Below are 21,925 nucleotides of genomic sequence, written 5' to 3'. Positions count from 1 at the left end.
CTCTCACCATATGCTAGCACCACGTCCCAATTCCCTGCACAGGCTGGAGTCACTTGCTACCCATTATGAAGAAAAGTTGTGGCACAAAGTGTGAAGTAAACAGGAGCTCCAGCAACCGCAAAGCACTTCCCATTTAACACGGGCTTAATGGGGAAATCCATCAGTCCAAGGCAAAGGGTTTTGTCTTACAAAATAAACACAGTAACCTGCTTTGCTTTCAAGAAGACAGGTTCAAGACTGGAAATGTGAGTGGAAAGGCATCACGTGCTGGCTATCATGTACAAATGATGCCTAAATCCAGTAATGGGTGACAGTGGTAGATTACCAAGGCACGTGGTGACACTATGAACACCTCATCCTCCATTCCAGATCCGAGGCACTCAGGTCTGTTGATGATTACTCAAGTACAGTGAATGAAATAGTACCAGGATTAAAGTTTGCTTCAGTCATAAGGTTGAGAAATCTAGTTTTAGTTTGAAGAGTGTAGAAAATGTAAGGTGCTGGAGTGCTGACAGGTGCCATTTACCCTACCCTGATTGCTAAATTATTGCTATTTTATTCTTAATCTAGATTACTTATTGCAGGGTTGGGGGTATTCAGCTGTCTCAGTGCATTTTGCAAATGGCTCAGCAACGAAAATGTTCATCAAATTCTAATGAAGCTATCAGACATGAAGCAGAGGGATCAATAGACAGCATTTCCCTGAGCACTGAACATATCACTCAAGTCTTAAATAGAGAAAGCATTGCCCCACCCTCATATCCACTGAGCAAATGAATATGAAAACCAACAGCCAGAGTCGGATAGCCACTGTGGGGCTGGTAGCAGTTAGCATGAGTAACAACCAGCACAGCTATACCTTCCTTTCCATCATTCCTCCTCCATTGCAACCCACATGGAGAAAATATATCACTTCCCATTCAGAGCACAAAGCCATCAGGAGGATGGTGTTTAGCCAAGGGCTACTCTAACCCTTAAATCTCTTCCTCTCTCTCCTCACTCAGTCTTTCAGCAAGTCAGTGTGCACCTGTCCTCCAGGGTACCACTTATTTCTGTGCATTTCTCAGCTAAAATTTTGGAATCCAACCAATGCACAGACGTGCTAAGCGTATGTCAGACTTGCAGGTTAAGGGCCTTGCCTTACCCATGATGGACACATCATACTCGATGAGGAGTGTTGCCTCCTGGCCGCACTGCTTGAGGATGCTCATTGCCTCTGCGTGGGATGTACCATGCAGACGGATACCGTCGATGCTCAGCAGCCGGTCTCCTGGTTTGATGGTGCCTTCCCTGGAAGAGAAAAGAAATACTGTAGAGATAAGAAGTGAAGAAAACAGCAGTCTAAATGAGCTGACTTTTTACAACACCTATAAAGGTGAATCCATGGCTCCTTGAACTTGAATAGTGAAAGACTCCCCAGTGAGCATTTTACCAGTGACGAAAGTTAACAAGGCACAAGGAGACCTTGACTGCCATCTTAGAGCACTATTCTGTCAAATGGCTCCTGCTCCTTGGCTGCACTTAAGCACGCTGGAGGGCCACTGAGGATTAATGACACAGTATTATAATCTCCAAGATTCCCTTTTACACCCGACATTTCAGAACAACCCCATCTGTCCCATGCATGTAGCAAGCCTTCATCTCTTCTTTATTAAACAGAAAATGAGATGGAAAATTGTCAATGGAGTATCAGAAGGATGAAAATAGGCACTAAGCTGCAGGCCAGAGCCGAGAAATTAATGAGAAGGACTTCAGAGTCAGAGTCAAAGGTGCTGCACTTAACGTATAGCTCAGGAGCAAATAAGAACAAAACGAAAGTGGTTTGTTTCTCAAAGCCTGACAGCAGCCATGACAAGCTGATTGGTGTTGTAACTGCACTCATGCAGTAATGCCAGCTGTATTTGGCTACAGACAGCCTGTGGGTGGAGAAAAGCCTGGAATTGCTTTGCGAAACAAATACCTCATACACAAAAGGTGGAAACAGTACCAAATATTGGAGAATCTGGCTGTGTGGATTACAGAAAAAATGATTATTGATAGAAGTAAAGCCATGGGCAGAAGACTGATAGAAATAATCACAGGGCAAAGTGCAAACAAAATAGGCTGGTGTGTAGGAGGGGTGCACAAAGAATCCACAGCAGTCTATTTGCAAATCTAAGATGAGTAATAAAGTTAAAGAACAGGAATTTTCATCAGAGAGGCAGCTAGACCCTTATGGAGCACATTTATATCTGCAGAATGCTGACTCAGTTACAACAGAACTAGCGTCATGATAAGAACTTACACACAAAGTCTATCAAACTCAACACTGATGCATGAATATGTTAAATAATACCGCAGCGACAGAATGGTGGTAATGTTAATCTACATGATGTATGAGCCTTCCGAAGCTGGTATTTGATGTATTCTATAATATTAAGGCCTTTCATATGAGGAAAACTATCCCACCTGTCAGCGGGGCCACCAGGTCTGATCGTTGTTATGGTAACAGGTCGAGATTTGTTCCTGTCTTCATGGGCGCCTCCTGTGGGGGAAACGCAATGCATTAGCACTTCTGACTAATGTTGCCATAAAGATAAACATATTGCATGTGCGCTCTTGGGAAACTAATGCTTTTTGCAGACGCATTTTGAATATCCTCAGTTCCGAGGCAGATAGATGACTCTGAGCTGCTGGGTGGAGGCCATTTCTCTTGGATGGACAGATTTGCACATTTTCTCACTCTAACTCCAGACATAACTTCACATTTGGAACAATGTGGCTCGCAGTCTGGATACAGCAGGAATATTTTACTTTAATTGGGCCACAAATTGAGACCTAGGAGCAATTTAATTTATATGAATTAAAGCCAATTGAAGAGTGAAAGTCGAGATGAAGTAGGGAGTTCATCACACCCCATCATTTCCACCTGCTGTAGGAAGCTCGAGGCAGTGAAAATAGTTTCTCAGTGATACACATTCTGTTTGATGTAGACATGAATCAAAAGAACTAGCTTCAATATGTGAGAATCAAAGGGAACATTTTCCTCCACAGGGATCCCCAGCTGTGTTTGGCTACTTTATACACTGTACATGGTCAATATACTAAAACTTTTAAACTTGACTTTGGACACACACTGACATCAGAGTGCTCTGCATCATCAAAGCCAGAGGAAAGTAATTCAAATGCACATTCAGCAGGACCGAAAAACAAAAATTCACCACAGCTAAAGCGGAAAATAATTCTGGACAAGCCAATTCAAGTCAAGTCAATATACAGCTGGTACAGTACACACATACAGCTGGTACAGTACACACATACAGCTGGTACAGTACACACATACAGCTGGAACAGTATACACATACAGCTGGAACAGTATACACACATACAGCTGGAACAGTATACACATACAGCTGGTACAGTATACACATACAGCTGGAACAGTACACACATACAGCTGGTACAGTACACACATACAGCTGGAACAGTACACACATACAGCTGGAACAGTACACACATACAGCTGGAACAGTATACAGCTGGTACCGTACGCACATACAGCTGGAACAGTATACAGCTGGTACAGTACACACATACAGCTGGAACAGTATACAGCTGGTACCGTACGCACATACAGCTGGAACAGTATACAGCTGGTACAGTACACACATACAGCTGGAACAGTACACATATAAAGCCGGTACCATACACATATACAGCCAGTACCATACACATATACAGCCGGTACCGTACACACATACAGATGGAACAGTACACACATACAGCTGGTACAGTACACACATACAGCTGGTACAGTACACACATACAGCTGGAACAGTACACACATACAGCTGGAACAGTACACACATACAGCTGGTACCGTACACACATACAGCTGGAACAGTATACAGGTGGTACTGTACACATATACAGCTGGAACAGTATACAGGTGGTACTGTACACATATACAGCTGGAACAGTACACACATACAGCTGGAACAGTACACACATACAGCTGGTACAGTACACACATACAGCTGGAACAGTATACAGCTGGTACAGTACACACATACAGCTGGAACAGTATACAGCTGGTACAGTACACACATACAGCTGGAACAGTATATAGCTGGTACCGTACACATATAAAGCCGGTACCATACACATATACAGCCGGTACCGTACACACATACAGATGGTACAGTATACACATACAGCTGGTACAGTACACACATACAGCTGGAACAGTACACACATACAGCTGGTACCATACACACATACAGCTGGAACAGTATACAGGTGGTACTGTACACATATACAGCTGGAACAGTATACAGGTGGTACTGTACACATATACAGCTGGAACAGTATACAGGTGGTACTGTACACATATACAGCTGGAACAGTACACACATACAGCTGGAACAGTATACAGGTGGTACTGTACACATATACAGCTGGAACAGTACACACATACAGCTGGAACAGTACACACATACAGCTGGTACAGTACACACATACAGCTGGAACAGTATACAGCTGGTACAGTACACACATACAGCTGGTACAGTACACACATACAGCTGGAACAGTATACAGCTGGTACAGTACACACATACAGCTGGAACAGTATACAGCTGGTACAGTACACACATACAGCTGGAACAGTATACAGCTGGTACAGTACACACATACAGGACCGAAAAACAAAAATTCACCACAGCTAAAGCGGAAAATAATTCTGGACAAGCCAATTCAAGTCAAGTCAATATACAGCTGGTACAGTACACACATACAGCTGGAACAGTATACACACATACAGCTGGAACAGTATACACATACAGCTGGTACAGTATACACATACAGCTGGAACAGTACACACATACAGCTGGTACAGTACACACATACAGCTGGAACAGTACACACATACAGCTGGAACAGTACACACATACAGCTGGAACAGTATACAGCTGGTACCGTACGCACATACAGCTGGAACAGTATACAGCTGGTACAGTACACACATACAGCTGGAACAGTATACAGCTGGTACCGTACGCACATACAGCTGGAACAGTATACAGCTGGTACAGTACACACATACAGCTGGAACAGTACACACATACAGCTGGAACAGTACACACATACAGCTGGAACAGTATACAGCTGGTACCGTACGCACATACAGCTGGAACAGTATACAGCTGGTACAGTACACACATACAGCTGGAACAGTACACATATAAAGCCGGTACCATACACATATACAGCCAGTACCATACACATATACAGCCGGTACCGTACACACATACAGATGGAACAGTACACACATACAGCTGGTACAGTACACACATACAGCTGGTACAGTACACACATACAGCTGGAACAGTACACACATACAGCTGGAACAGTACACACATACAGCTGGTACCGTACACACATACAGCTGGAACAGTATACAGGTGGTACTGTACACATATACAGCTGGAACAGTATACAGGTGGTACTGTACACATATACAGCTGGAACAGTACACACATACAGCTGGAACAGTACACACATACAGCTGGTACAGTACACACATACAGCTGGAACAGTATACAGCTGGTACAGTACACACATACAGCTGGAACAGTATACAGCTGGTACAGTACACACATACAGCTGGAACAGTATATAGCTGGTACCGTACACATATAAAGCCGGTACCATACACATATACAGCCGGTACCGTACACACATACAGATGGTACAGTATACACATACAGCTGGTACAGTACACACATACAGCTGGAACAGTACACACATACAGCTGGTACCATACACACATACAGCTGGAACAGTATACAGGTGGTACTGTACACATATACAGCTGGAACAGTATACAGGTGGTACTGTACACATATACAGCTGGAACAGTATACAGGTGGTACTGTACACATATACAGCTGGAACAGTACACACATACAGCTGGAACAGTATACAGGTGGTACTGTACACATATACAGCTGGAACAGTACACACATACAGCTGGAACAGTACACACATACAGCTGGTACAGTACACACATACAGCTGGAACAGTATACAGCTGGTACAGTACACACATACAGCTGGTACAGTACACACATACAGCTGGAACAGTATACAGCTGGTACAGTACACACATACAGCTGGAACAGTATACAGCTGGTACAGTACACACATACAGCTGGAACAGTATACAGCTGGTACAGTACACACATACAGCTGGAACAGTATATAGCTGGTACCGTACACATATAAAGCCGGTACCATACACATATACAGCCGGTACCGTACACACATACAGCTGGAACAGTACACACATACAGCTGGTACCATACACACATACAGCTGGAACAGTATACAGGTGGTACTGTACACATATACAGCTGGAACAGTATACAGGTGGTACTGTACACATATACAGCTGGAACAGTATACAGGTGGTACTGTACACATATACAGCTGGAACAGTACACACATACAGCTGGAACAGTACACACATACAGCTGGAACAGTATACACATACAGCTGGTACAGTATACAGCTGGTACCGTACACACATACAGCTGGAACAGTATACACATACAGCTGGTACAGTATACAGCTGGTACCGTACACACATACAGCTGGTACCGTACACACATACAGCTGGTACCGTACACATATACAGCTAGAACAGTACACACATACAGCTGGTACAGTATACAGCTGGTACCGTACACATATACAGCTGGTACAGTATACAGCTTGTACCGTACACACATACAGCTGGTACAGTATACAGCTTGTACCGTACACACATACAGCTGGTACAGTATACAGCTGGTACCGTACACATATACAGCTGGTACAGTATACAGTGAAACGAAACAACGTTCCTCCAGGACCATGGTGCTACATAAAACTACACATCACTACATAAAGTGCACATGCAAATGTGTGCAATCTTTGCAGGTAATTTTCCAACAGGATATTTGACAGTATTATAATGCCCTTCATTCTTAAGTCAGGTATTTACAGAGCCCCTAATGCGACATGGTGATGGAAAAAATATGAGAATATGATATTTCTGTTTGCTCACAAAACATTTGCGTTCCCCCGAGATACTTTGCGCTTGTTCGAAATCTTTTGCGCTCCCCTGAAAACTTTGTGCTCACTCGCAAAAATTTTGCATTCCCCCGAGATACTTTGCGCTTGTTCGAAATCTTTTGCGTTCCCCTGAAAACTCTGCGTTCGGTTGCAAAAGTTTTGTGTTCCCCCGAGAAACTTTGCGTTCTCTTTGCGAGAGAACGTAAAGTTTCTCGGGGGAACACAAAAGTTTTGCAAGCGAACGTAAAAGCATTGAAATATAAATTTTCCTCACATCTCATATTTTTTCCATCACCACGTCCCCTTAGGGGCTCCGTAGATATTCAGCTAGTGCAAGAAAATGTTAAGAGGTTTGATACTATTCCTATTTCTTTTCGGAATGAATGGCTCTGACATTTGACAGGATTCTTATTCAGTGGCAGAAACAGGGTCATTACTGCAGCTGAAAAAAAAAAAATCACATCCAACTACTTTCTGTTTCAGCTGTTCGCTACTACATAGGTGGAGGATCATTAAATCCATTGTTTTACTGTGTAATATGAAAGAGAAAAATCACCTTCATGTTAGAAAAGGTTTCATATGTAAACTACTGAAGATGTCTTTAGTATAGTCAGGGGCTATTTTACAGAAACTTCATGGCAGTCTCACTGTGGCTTAATTCTGACAACCTGTTTTTTTCTTCCTAACATACTCAGACACCTCAAATTTAAGAATTCATAAATATATTTAATCAAAGCTATGTGGAAATGTTTTTATTTCATTTTTAATCTTACCCAGGCTAACTTCTTGCAAAGATAGTGTTGGGTAAGAGCCAGTTTAACCGTGGTTAAAAACAATCTACCTAAAGATGACTAAAACCTTGCTAGCTGAGGACTAGCTCCTCACACAGTGAATGTCATGCTTTGATCAATTTGTCAGATAACTATGTGCTGTAGGGAAATGGACAGAAGCCTAATCAATTCAGTCTGTAATCAGATAGTGGCTGTCAAAATGTCAGAATGGAATCTTTTCACTTTATGAGGTAGGCAGATTTTAAAATGCTAAAAATGTAATTGTGATTGAGATACATACTAAAGGCAAACATATTTCAGTACAGAAAAGTCTACAAATTTCAGAACTACAAATTTCAGAACTAACTAAAAAAAAAAAAAAAAAAAGCCAAAATTTCACCATGTGAAGGACTTTCCCACAATGCCACATATATGTCTGATATAAGTCAAGATCAGAGTTTTTCACAAATTCATATTACAGACCAAAAGTCTGGACTAGTCATTATATTTCAAGTTAGGAAATCCTAAACTACTCTAAGTCAATGATCATAGTGTTTTCAGGTCATGTTGGAATTAAGGCACTTCAAGATTCTACTTTGAGCTGTTCATCTTCTCGAACTCACCAAAATGCACACAATGCTTTACAGTAATTTAATGTGGAGAATAAAAATAGAGACAAATCTAAACATATAAAATATAAAGGTAGAAATAATATACACCTAACATTACTGGCAGACATGGCTGAAGTTTCGCTCCTGTATAACATGATGTCACGCACTGTGAAGTTGGAGCTCACAGAAAATTTCCAACTGGTAATTACGAGTTCAGTGAAGAAGGGATTGCTTTTCACGAGTTTCTTGTAATTACTGTAATTCTGACATGATGTGAACACACCATTAATTGTTGTGTCTGTTACCAGGCAACTGGCCTGGCCACACACAGCTATTAGATATAAATTAACCATCTCATGAAAACACTGCACAAATACAAATATCTGAAAAACATCCAGACAATAAAAAAAATGGAAATTAAAAAACCCAGAACAGCCAAAAAGAGTTTCCAGGCAGGTGAATTTTAATTAAAAAGTCCATTTAACTCCCAGTTTCTTATTCCATTATTCATTTTTACATATATTATTATTCAGGGACTTCAGTGAAAATAATGGAAAGATATATAATTACGAGAATGAGGAATGAGAGTCTGGACATTCCGACAGATTTGAGGAGTTTACAAGCTTAAACACATTTAACAATAATTGATTATATCAGTGAACAGAAATTTACTTAGTAAATGCAACATATTTAAACATACCTGTGTATGCAGTGGTTTAGAAACAAATTCGCCTTGTACACATTTGCTCAGAATTCAGTGATATGGGAAAAGGTAATTACCTCTGATGACAAATCCAAATGTGTTCCCCTCTTTGTGAAGCGTCACCTCGACATTTTTAAACATTACTCCTGAACCTTGAACGGCTGCAGAAGAACAAAATCAGCTCATATTATAATTAGCGTTGACTAGTCATGTAATAAATGTGAGCAGTGATCTAATACAGCAAATCATCCATCGTAAACAATGAGGAAGAACTCAGTGGTATACTGAAAAAGAGCATCAGAATCTACTACATCAGCCTTTTTAAATAGAGCAAATACTTTACACTATTAATCATAAGAGGTGTATAAATAAAGCAGCTAATGCTTTACTGTGTCTTTATTTAGGGCTCCTTGAAGTCTTGGCTTATTATTCAGTTAATCATACTAAAGCATATATTTCAGCAACTACGAGGAATTATTCAGGTAAAAGCAGTGAAACTAGTTGGAGAGATTCGAGATCTAAATCTACATCTGGACTTCTGTAAATCTGCTTGACAGTATCTATTGTTAAAATCACTATATAAATAAAATGAATTGAATTGAATGAAGTTACAAGAGTGAGGAGGACAAGCCTGGATCCACTGACTGGTTCTGAGAGTTCAATAAAAGTGCAATTTAATTCATTTAGGCAGAATCAGTATTATATTCTATTACAATCTAGAATAAATTTTTAAAAAATCTGCTTTAATCTGCAATTGTAAATGAACATCACAATAAAAAACTATTAAAAAAACCCAAAAAAAAGCGAACTCACAAACAGGCGGCAGTTCATATTCCACCTCCAGCACGACTCTCTCGCCCACGTTCTTCAGCAGACTAATAATCTCATCGTGACGGAACTTGGTCAGGTTGATGCCATTCACCGACTTGATGTAGTCTCCGACGTTCAGCTGGTCACTCCTTCAACAGAGAGGCGGAAAGCAGAAAGGACGAGAAAATAAAGACATGGATCACATGGAGGGAGATAAGAGAGAAAGTACAAATTAGGGTGATGTGAGGTGAGAGCAGGAAGGAGGGGGGGGTTGAAAGATGGAGTGAAAGAAACCAGACAGAGAGAAATGGGGAAATGAGCAGGGAGGAAGATATAAAGACGGAATAAAGGACAGATAAGAAGGAGAGCATGTTAGGTGTAACACCGAGCCCTGATAGCTGTTTGGTGAAGATTAATAGAATGCTTTGTAGTGAGAAAACAACCAATGAAGTTGGTCTCTCTTTGTGTCTTAAATGTGTTCGCACACACACACACAAGCATGTACACACATACACACACAAACTCCAGTGTTAGAAAAGAAAAAAAAAAAAAGTCCAAGTATGAATCAGGGAAGCTATTTCCAGTGTAAAAGCGCAGGGTAAAAGCTGAGTCACACCAACACTGTCCTTGTGCAGAATGACACTGGAGTTTTAAGCTTTAATATAAAATACAATCACCAGCCTTTAAAGCCAAGCAGCTCTTAACATGGTTTGGGGAAAAATATAAACATAGAAAAAAATTACATCCAGTTAAAGTCTGTGGCTTGGATGAAATATGTACGTCTGCGTGTTTGCGTGTGTGTTTGCGTGTGTGTTTGTGTGTGTGCGCGTGTGGAGGTTTGAGGCTTAGTGTTTCTGAAGCGTGTGTGATTTATCCTCTCAGGGAGTGAGGATGATGTGTAAGTGTGTGTAGTGAGATGACCCGTGAGCTCGCTATAAGCAGCCACCATGCATGCAGAGCCAAGAGGAAAAACTTGCACAAACACACACACTCTCACACGCACAGGCGCTCTTTCATTCCTCATGCAATATTCAAACCCGATCATTTGGCTGAGCACCAAAACCCAGTCAGAATCAGGCCGGTGAGGTTAACACAAACAGCACGAGCTCGTGTTTCAGACACAGCTATGAGTAAGTGTGTGTTTACCTGGCTGCGATGCCGCCCTGCCGCAGGTTGGAGACGCGCGGCTTGCCGTCCTTGTCGATGCCCCCCGAAACGGTTAGGCCCAGGGTGGTGCCCTCCTTCTTCATCAGCTCCACCATGCTGGAGCCCTTAAACTCATCTGTGGGCGAGGGGGAGGGGGGACGAGAGGAGGAGGAGGAGGAACACAGGCACGAGATAAGTGGAGAGCAGGAGCAGAGGAGCCTGGTGGCTGCCATACCGCTCTTCTCACTGATGGAGATCACACATCCACACTCAGACTCCCCAAGCTGCCAATCCACACACTCACACACACACTCACACACACACACACACACTCACACACACACACACTCTTTCACAGATTTGACTGGTAATTAGAGAAACACTCAAGAGGATTGAGGCAGAGCATAAAGAAGAGAAAATTGAGAGAAATGTAAAAACAGATGACGAAGAGAGCTGAATGATGTTTAAAAAAGTGACGAAGATCATGGTTTTCTCTCTCTTTCTCTCTCTCTCTCTCTCTCAATCTCCTCCCACACACACTCTCACAATTATGGCTGGTCAGCAGACCCCCCTCCCCAACATCCTCTCTCGTACATCGATGTGCTGTCATTCAATCCCTCTCCGAGATGATCAAAGACACATTACAAGGGTAGGGGCCCTCTTCCTCATGCAACCTCCTTCCTCAACCGCTGACTTCTTCACACTCTAATACACAGCACACCTGACACAGCTCTCTTCTGGCTAGGAGGAAATACATGAATGTTTCTCTTCTTCCTACTCTTTACATGCTTTTTTTTTTTTTTTATATATGTAGAGCGTATGAAGTGGTTTTGCAGTTCATAACCTCTATGCTCCATGCTGCTCATCCTACTGTGGTGTGGCATTTGGTAAACTTTACACAGCTAGTGTAAAAGCTGCTGTTGAGGTATTTAACTGCTCGAATGAGAGCTTTGAAAATAACTCATACCATAGACACAGGCTGTAGACAAAACAGTGTACCACACGGCTACATTTTCTTTCCTGAGATATAAACAACATAAATGTATCATCAACGATTTAACATGCTTTTAAAGTACCCCGACACTCATTACCATGCTTTTTAAAATTCATTTTTTTTTGTCAATTTTCACTTATATTAAATGATGTTTGGATCAAATTTGTTAACTTGCTTCCCATTTAAAACTTTATGTCTCCCAATGATACCACACCCACCTGTGACCGGGTGCCAAGGGAGCGAAACTGGCCAGGTTACCATATTTGTAACCTTCAAATCTCGGGATACACCTTAAAACTCTAGCATGGTACTTTTTCTGTGTAAGTAAGCCATCAAATTGTTAAAAGGTCACTCTTTATAAATCCCAGAGGATGCAGTTTATAATCATCTGCCACCTACAGTCATGCCATCCTAAGAACAAATGGGTCATCAATCATTTTTATTGTCCAGAATGAGCATTATCAGCCCAATGATTCAGTCTGGTGGTCACAGCAGCTGGCCTAATGACCACGGCACAGATTCAGACTTCTGCTCATGCATTAAATTGGACCATATGGGCTGGAACAGAGGAGCCATGTCGGATCATGCTCCAGGGCAGAGCTGGGTCAGCGGGCTTAGTCGATACTCGATGTGCCCTTGAACTGAACCTGCCACCTCTGCATGAAGAAGCAGAATGCTGAGAGGTGGGACGTGAGCTACATATACCCTGTCTGTGTGTATGCACATGATTGCAAGTGTGAGCGATCGTAGTAGTCATAAACCATAAACAGCAAAATGTGAGGGAAAAAAAAAGACTCAGAATTGAAGCTATTTCAATCAGTCACGCGTTCTACGTTTCATGAGAGCTTTCATAATTAATTATAAAAATCTGCCATCAGTCTGTCTTCTGCTTTCATCTAATAATTTCATTAAAAATAACTTCGCTCTGCTGGGGATTCTTCAGGCGGCGAAATTACAGGGCAACAGATTATAAATGCGTGTCCCCCCCATTCGGGTGAGGAATAAATGGTTGTACTCTTCCAAAGGGGCTGACAGAATCAAATTAAGCTCGCCATGTTCGCCTTCTCTCATTCTCTCTCTTCCTCCTCTCACACACAAACTGCCCTGACTAATGGTGGTGAATTTCTATCATCAAAACAAAAAAGCCATTATTCTGAATGACTGCTGTCTTGTAGTTCTGCACGAACAACTTCTTCTCATAATAGTACTGCATGATAAGGTTCCTCCTGTGCAGGAGAGACTGTCTCCAAGTAAAACCACAGCAATGTCAGCTCCGTCCATCAGAGAGCAGCAGGGCGGTGAGGATTCAGTAACCCAGCACTGAGCATCAGCGCACACACACACACACACACAGAGCTGAGTGACGCTGTGTGTCATTGCTCCATTTTGCCAGAGACTCTCAGTTTGCTAAAAGTTCTGGTCAATATCCTTGCAGAGGGACCCTCAGTACTGGCCTGAGCCAGACCTGCTTAGCCCTAAGAGCTTTGGAAACAGGTGTGCAGGATGATAAGTTAATTCTATTATGTGCCTTTTTCCATTTGGGCTCCTCTCTTCTTTCCACTCTTCCTTCTCTGTGGCTCTCTCACTCCGTTTCTCCCTCAGCTCTAGGTAATGCTGCATCACTCAACAGTGTTACCACGGTGACCAGGTCGGCCATCATATTTCTGTGCATGATGGCTTCATTTGTGGCATAAAAGATGATTGAGAGAGGTAGAACAACTCCTCAGAGAAAGAGAGACAGACAGAGAGAGGGCAAGAGTGGGGGAGGAAATGAAGACACTAAAAGTTTAAAAGTGCATAATTAATGACCGTGTCTAGCAGCCGTAATGATCAGCGCTAAATCATTCAATGACATTGCTGAAGCCAGGAACAGCATTAAGTCAGTGAAGGGTGCCATGCACTCGGAAGAGGGCGTGTCCAAGCACATGCATCAGATGGCACTGATAATAGCACTCATTTTACAATGCATTTTCATCTCGTCTAATTCTCTTGCCTCACTGCAACAACACTACAGTGTAAATATGATCATTTGCACAAACTAGTTTATTTGCTTATGTTATGCTGTTCGCTTATGCTGTGAAGTTCATGCTTTGTTCATTTTAATGCAAATGAATATAGTTAGTAAGTGTTAGTTACCTCTGTATCTTATTTGCTACATGTCCTCTCTTCTATTTCCTGATGCATCATCGGATTTGTGCAGAAAGCATTCAGCTTTTATTCTGAGTTCTTTAATTAATTCTTTAAACTTGCATCAGAGACCAGTTACTTGACACCTATTGCAGAAGACTACAGTCCAAATTAAATTAGCCTAATATATCTGTGTGTGTGTGTGAACCCAAAACACTCATATACACTCACCGTCCACTTTAATAGGAACACCTGCTCGTTTATGTGGATATCCAGTCAGCCAATCATGTGGAAGCAGCACAATGCATAAAATTATGCAGATACAGGTCAAAGGCTTCAGTTAATGTTCACATCACACATCAGAACGAAGAAAAAGTGTGATCTCTGTGACTTTAACCGTGGCATGGTTGTTGGTGCCAGATGGGCTGGTTTGAGTATCTCAGAAACTAATGATCTCCTGGGATTTTCACATACAACAGTCTCTAGAAAAAAAAAAACACTGAGTGAGAGACAGTTCTGTGGATAGAAATGCCTTTTTGATAAGAGAGATCAGAGAAAAATGGCCAGATTGGTTCAAGACACCAGGAAGACTATAGTAACTCAAATAAGCACTCTTTACAACCGTGGTGAGCAGAAAAGCATCTCAGCATGCACAACACATCAAACCTTGAGGTGGATGAGCTACAACAGCAGAGGACCACATCGGGTTCCACTCCTGTCAGACAAGAACAGGAATCTGAGGCTACCGAGGGTACAGACTAATCGAAATTGGACAGTTAAAGATTAGAAAAAAAAATCACCTGGTCTTTTTCCAGGCTTCGGCTGTCCAGTTTCTGTGCATCTGTGCCCATGATAGCTTTATGTACCAGGGAGCCCTCATGTCTGTGTTACCTTCTGGCTCTCCCTTTTAGTTACGCTGTCATAGCTAGTCTTGCCAGAGTCCCTGCTTGCACTCTGCACGCAATGTACATTGTCCTTAACCATTACATGACGATAAGCACACCTAATAATCTGTGATTCTCTCTCTCTCTCTCTCTCTCTCTGGTGAGCTACACATGCTACTCCTGAGATATCAGTGATCCTGACCCCTTCTGCTCTCCAGACCTGCCTGATCTATCCTGATGATGTTAGAGTTCTCATCACCTGAAAACCACTCACTGCTGCTGAGGATGGCCCGACACAGACAGCCTGAAGATCACTGAGATTACTGTGGATGGTACCAATTAGAAACCCTGAAGATGGCTTTGGACTGCAATTGATACGAACAGTTTTACACTCAAGTCTCCATCAGTGAACAGTTTGATAACATCAACAAAATAGACTTCATGTGGAAACTGTAATGAATTTCCTGGTTACACAATTGCACTATTAGACCATATAGTATACAGTTATAGAAGGGAATTATTTATAATCGCACAACACAGTGTCACCCAGATGAGGATGGGTTCCCTTCTGAGTCTGGTTCCTCTCAAGGTTTCTTCCTCATATCATCTCAGGGAGTTTTTCCTCACCACCATCACCTCTGGCTTGCTCATTATGGATAAATTCCCAATTTTCCCCATTTTGGTGTTTGCTGTGAACATTAACTGAAGCTTGTGACCTGTACCTGTATGATTGTATGCATTGTGCTGCTTCCACATGATTGGCTGATTAGATAACTGCATGAAAGTGCAGGTGTACAGGTGTTCATGTAAGTGTTCAAATGTCAGTTTTACTATTCGTTACACTTCTGTTCGTTACACTTTTTTGTAATATTTGTTATTGCTCTCCTTGTATTTAGGCAGATGTCTGTAAAATATCTACTCAGAGTTAAAACTCAGGTCTCGTTGGAGTTCCAGGCTCCATGGTGAAAAAACACAAATAATGTGTGGACCAGAAACATTCAACCAATTAGGACAAGGAGGTATCTGTACCTGCCAGCTAACTCGCACCAAGACCCAATCTAGTGTTTGAGAGAAGGCATCCTGGGCTAGAATCCTCATCCATCATCTACAATCACTCCCTAACACATGCTGGTTAGGTAGGCTTATGCAAAGCAGTACACATTGCATTATGTTGCAAGCGGGAACCTCAGCCATGACTACCATCAATCTAAAAACCTTTTAATCTTTATTACAGCTGACAGACTTCATTAAATTCAAATAACATATTTTTACTACGATTAATTTTGCAGCCCGAGCACTCGGAAATCCTAAGGGTCGTCTAACGAGAACACTCAGACAATTTTATGTTTTCATCACACTCCTCAATCATTATCATATTATTGACCAATTTATGATGACAGACTGATCTTTGGCAGGGACAAAATGTGACAGGATATATGACTGAGATATGAATTTCAGAACGGAGAAGGCAAAGCTATTACTCAGAGTCCGTTCACTTATCAAATGAACTAAGGAATTAACTGAGGAAATTTTCTGGTCTAAAAATTCACATTTGATTTATTATATCACTTTGCTGATGTTCAGTCACATATGGTCTAGACTTTATATGAGAAATGAATCTCTGATCTTTAGCTAATTAACACTGCCCAGTTCTCTTAGAATGCAGTGATGCGTTGATTTCATTTTTCTGCAACTTTCTTTCATGCCTAAATATTAGCACCATATACAAGGAGAGTAAGCTTTTTCTGGACATAAAGCAAGCACAGATTAATTGCTCTTTTAGCTCAGTAATTGAACACTTTTTAAATTGAATCAGCAGAACGGAAAAAAAATGTCCGCTGTTCATGTTCATGGTCAACTGCTGAAGTAGTGGAATAGTAATTAGCCTGTAGCATGCTTGGCATTAAAGTGCAGTGCAACACCACTCAGTGCGTAACTATGCGTTCCTACTAATATCTAGCCTTATGAAAGAAAATAAATGTACATTCTGTACTATGCCTTGAACTGGACATTTAAAAATGTGGAAAACAAAGCCTGGTTTGTTCCAAGAACCTTGAAAAGATCAATCAAGAAGGCCTACTATGCTGACTTCAGTATCATAAATCTCCACTGAGGACAACTACATGAACATCCTGCACACCTACCCACGATGTGATGGTGCTGCAGATTTTTAAATGAATTACTAATAATTAGCATCAAACATCAGCATTGAGACAAAGGAAACACAGACTCACTAACAGATCAGTTTTTAATTAAATTTCTATACATACATTGGCATAATTTCTGCTCAGAAAGCATGTGATGTTGACTGATATGATACATGACCCATTTGTATCACTATATGATAAGATCATACCTAATAATCTGTACATGTACTCCCGTTCACTGATGATGCCGGTGTCTAATCCTGACACACATTTATTGCTGTGGCTCGTCTCACCCTCTGGACCTGCCTGATTCATCCTGATGCTCTACTTCTGCACTTGTGGCTCACCTTCTGCGGTTGTGGGTGCTCCCACAGGGACACCCTAAAGACATTCCCTTCTGAAAAACACTGGAGTTACTAGATAATATCACCTGGATACTCTAGATTTGTCCCTAAGAATTGCTGCTGTAATCATACAGACTGTCCTGTGCTCATCCTAGGGCTCTTATTCACAATATGCTTATAGTGAACAATCTTTCAACACACTCAGTACTGCTTGATTTTAAAGTATACTCTTTCCCAATATCGGATGTCATCCAGAAAGTGTCTTCTTCACGTCGTCTCAGGGAGTTTTTGCTGCCTCTGGTTTGCTTGTTAATATATGAGCAGATTTCTGTAAAGCTTTTTGTGACTAAGTCTACTGCCAAAAGCGTTATTCAAAGAAAACTGAACTGAACATAAAAGACAAATAGTCTAAAACCCCCTGTCATCACATATTTTGCATAATTTAGTAACAGAAGGTTTCAGAAAGCTGAACATTAAAAAAATTGGATCACTCGCTCACTCACTTTCAGGAACTGCTTTATTCTGGTCAGGGTGCTGGTGGATCCAGAGCCTATCCCGGGAAAACACTAAGCATGAGGTGGGAATACACCCTGGATGGAACACGAGTCCATCGCAGAAATGGGATCAGTGTATTCCAAATCAAAATATACGTGTTTGCTTCATCACAGTAGATGTGAACGTGTTTGCTTCATCACAGTAGATGAACATGTGTGATCCATTAACTGAGTCTAAATGATGATCTGAGCTTGGTCAGCATACTGAATTATGAGAATACACAGTGGTTCATTTGCCTAAGTGTTCTCTTAATACCTATGAATACTTAAGCAGACAGACTAATACATAGGTTGCAGTATCACAATATTTCCTGATTAGCACTTCGTAAAGGCTGAGAATCGATTAATACAATTAATTCTGCATCTCTAGTGACTGTACTACAAACAGCAATACCCACTGAAAGCTATATTCAGAGGAGAGGTCTGCTAGACTGGAGGAGAACGTTCCAGCAAGTGGCTCCTCATTTATCATGACACGTTTGAGGCGAGGAGCGTGGTGTGAGGCACCGTACTGCATACACAGCATATTCTCGCAGGCTCTCCATGGTGCCTGGCTTCACCCCTCACCCTCTCATCACAGCCTCCAGGCATTAACGAAGTCCACATTTCTACACAGAGACGTTTCAATTCAAAACCAATTCGTCGAGCGTCTGGGTACACCACCACGGGAGTCTACAAAGGAGCTTTACAAATGACTACACTGTACCTTTACAGAGCGAGCCGCAGACAATGGGCTCATGCTGCTCTTTGCTGTTTTAGGCATCAGAATGCTTAGACAGAAGGATGCCATCAGTGTCACCATTCAATAATACACACAGGCGCGCACACACACACACACACACACACACACACACACACACACCACTCCTGCTGTGCTCCAATGGCTCTGGTTTAGAAGATGCACTAAACAGCACAGCACTGTGTTGTCAGGTTACATCAACCTGCTTTGAAAATGCTAAATCATTTAGAGACCATTTCCTAAGGCTTTCCCGGATTTAAAACATCCTTCTCCTCTACTACATCCTCTCTCTATCTCTCTTTCTCTCTTTCTCTTTGATACACAGACATTCTCTGTTGCTGACCTACTCAGTGCTAATGTGGTATTTATACAGACGAATGTCCTACAAGGATGTTGACAGGGGAGACAGCGTAGCTCAGAGACCTGACCATTCATGCACTTGTGAAGAGGTGATGTCTTTGTCTAGGGAGCTGCATAAGCTATGGAATGCAAACATAGACAAAATGACTGAAACTAGCAAGAACATCACGCTGGCCCAAGCTGGGTAGTGCTGGTAAAACTGATGCATGCGTGATTCCGGTCAGGATCATGACTACATGACGTGCTTTGGTTCTAATCAAGTTTTATATTTTACCCCCAATAGGACACTGTGGATCTGAATACTTGGAATACACACCATGTGTATTCAGTTCACACATCATATGGAGGTGCTACTACAATAAAACCCAACATGTACGGCCATCACTAAAGCTGCAACTTTAGGTTTTCTGAGACACGAATAGAGTTTAGGGCAGAGGACGATGTGTCATGTGGTTTCTTAGTAACATGACAAACTATGTTTTTGTCTTAGTAGCTTCAAGAGAAAGAAAAAAAAGACATGTTGATTAGGGAATAACTGTTTATAGCTGCTATAATGCAAGTGATGACAAGAACTAACTTGTTTCGCTGTTGGTACACAGCAGTAACTTTAACTACAAACAGAAAAAAATGTAGTCATTGCAATATTGCTGTTGTATAAGAGGAATAACACACTTCCTCATGCGCTGTTATAGGGGAGCAATCGACTTCAATCGCCTGACAGAGTGTGCACGGACTGTAGCATGATTGGTGGTGGGATTTAGAAATACAAGCTACTTTTACAGCATGAAGGCGGGTCATGTTGCATTTAAAATGAATCATTTTGTAACTGCAATACTTAAATTATTCTCTGCTATAGACTTTTGCAGTATAATGATAATGAATCAGAGTTCAGAGCTCAGAAGAATTCACATAATCATTTGGCTAAACTAAATAAGACTACTGGAGTATAATCTATTAAAGCAGGCAGATCTTGCTGAAGCTGTAATAAGGGCACTCTGCAATCCCTCTGCTCTCTATCCATCTACAAGCCATTGGATTTTCTAGGAATTTTCCAGTGAACATGGGAATCAGCAGCCATGGATTCGAAGCTGCTCTCTCTCCTCTTGATCACTTTCTTTCCGTCACCAAACGGTGCATGACGCCAGTGCTCTTTTCCCACCATATATTTTTAAACCAACGTGTTAAAAAATTTAACACGGCTACACTTAGTGAATGCATTACAAGCCATCAGAGAGCTCAAGCAATGGAAATAGAGCTCGACACCCCCTACTGCTGAGCCAGCGACACTTACTGAGCCACCTAATTTATGTTTAATGCAAGACGGCAACAAAAATGGAATCAGTATTTGATTCATGAGCATCAGGAATGGTCTTACTTCATCAGTGTGATGCAGACATACATCATAATGTGAGACCAGGACACTTATTTAACAAGGAACATGCATTTAAGCATGATCAACTATGAATTGCTAATGAAGTACACATTCCAGTTAGGACACATAAATACTAGAAGGAAAAAAAAATCAAGGTTCTTATCAAGTTTTATATTTTACCCCCAATAGGACACTATGGGTCTGAATACGGGGAATACACACCGTGTGTATTCAGGTCACACATCTTATGGAGGTGCTACTGCAATAAAACCCAACATGTACAGCCATCACTGTAACAAGATATCAGCCTGGGAGCCAGAACCACAAAGACATACAGCAAACACCTCTGAAGATGGATTTGATGTGCTCAGGAATCCATACTTGAGGATTATACATGGCTTTTATTTTCACACCCTGCCTGCATTTTCTGCCATGGTACAGCTTTAAAGGAAACAATGTCTCAATTTCGACAATCAGAAACAGCGAGTGGGGTGTGTGCTCACGAAGCTAGTGATTTGTTCGTGCAGTGATATGGAAGGATGAACATTGGATTGGCTTGTCAAGAAGCTGGTTGAGGTTTAGATACACTTGTCCAGAGCATGGCCAGAGAACTGTCAGTCAGCTGCCATGACTGGGTTCTATTCGTGGGGATGATCTAAGGTATAGGGTTGCGGGCAAAAAAAAAAAACTAATCCGTTAAGCGCTAATTCAAAATGATATTTTAAGCTGTCACATCAATTCACAATGGTGAGAGAGGAATCATGGGTTGAAATGGAGAATTAAGAGAGTACAGTGGCTGTTGAACTAGAAAAAAAAAAGCCTGATCTGAAGTGCCTTAATCAGAAATCGAAGAACTTTGAATTTCTATCTTACTAAAATATTGCTAATCATCTACCTGCATATTGAAAGTAAGTAGCAATAAGCAAGAACAAGCACATATTCTCCTTTAGGACATTATAAAGTCTATGTAAAGATACACTTGTCCTCATTTAACTGTACAAACAACATCTGTATTAACAAAAACAATTAATAACAGCAATAAGCGAATTAATGATTAATTTGATCAACGAAAGTTGTTTGTAAATGTGCTATATGAATAAATTTGATGTGACTTGACAATACATAGAGTGATTTGCATAAAACTGTTTTCTAGCGGTGCGTCTTCTCCACTGCTAAATTAAAACACTGACAACTCTTTTCTCTTAGCCGCCAAATGATCCCAGAAGTAAACAGAGGTCTGAAACAAGTACACTGAACAGCTGCACTGCAT

The 21,925-nt window shown here is 41.4% G+C and overlaps 1 protein-coding gene across 13 annotated transcripts in view; it reads right to left on the bottom strand.

Moving 5' to 3' along the window:
- grip1 (glutamate receptor interacting protein 1) overlaps positions 1 to 21,925 on the bottom strand; it is a 274,798-nt gene that overhangs the window by 47,834 nt on the left and 205,039 nt on the right. For all 13 annotated transcript variants that reach the window (XM_053241697.1, XM_053241701.1, XM_053241696.1 and 10 more), the window contains 5 exons: positions 11,135 to 11,270; positions 9,992 to 10,137; positions 9,256 to 9,339; positions 2,449 to 2,524; positions 1,145 to 1,290 (listed from right to left, as the gene is read on the bottom strand). In XM_053241697.1, the coding sequence (XP_053097672.1) occupies positions 1,145 to 1,290; positions 2,449 to 2,524; positions 9,256 to 9,339; positions 9,992 to 10,137; positions 11,135 to 11,270 (588 nt within the window). The remainder of the gene's footprint in view (positions 1 to 1,144; positions 1,291 to 2,448; positions 2,525 to 9,255; positions 9,340 to 9,991; positions 10,138 to 11,134; positions 11,271 to 21,925) is intronic.

The sequence above is a fragment of the Pangasianodon hypophthalmus genome, chromosome 18, assembly GCF_027358585.1.
Source record: "Pangasianodon hypophthalmus isolate fPanHyp1 chromosome 18, fPanHyp1.pri, whole genome shotgun sequence".
NCBI classification, from domain to species: domain Eukaryota; kingdom Metazoa; phylum Chordata; class Actinopteri; order Siluriformes; family Pangasiidae; genus Pangasianodon; species Pangasianodon hypophthalmus.
The sequence above is the reverse complement of the archived record's forward strand: the minus strand, read 5'-3'. Positions and strand labels throughout refer to the sequence as shown.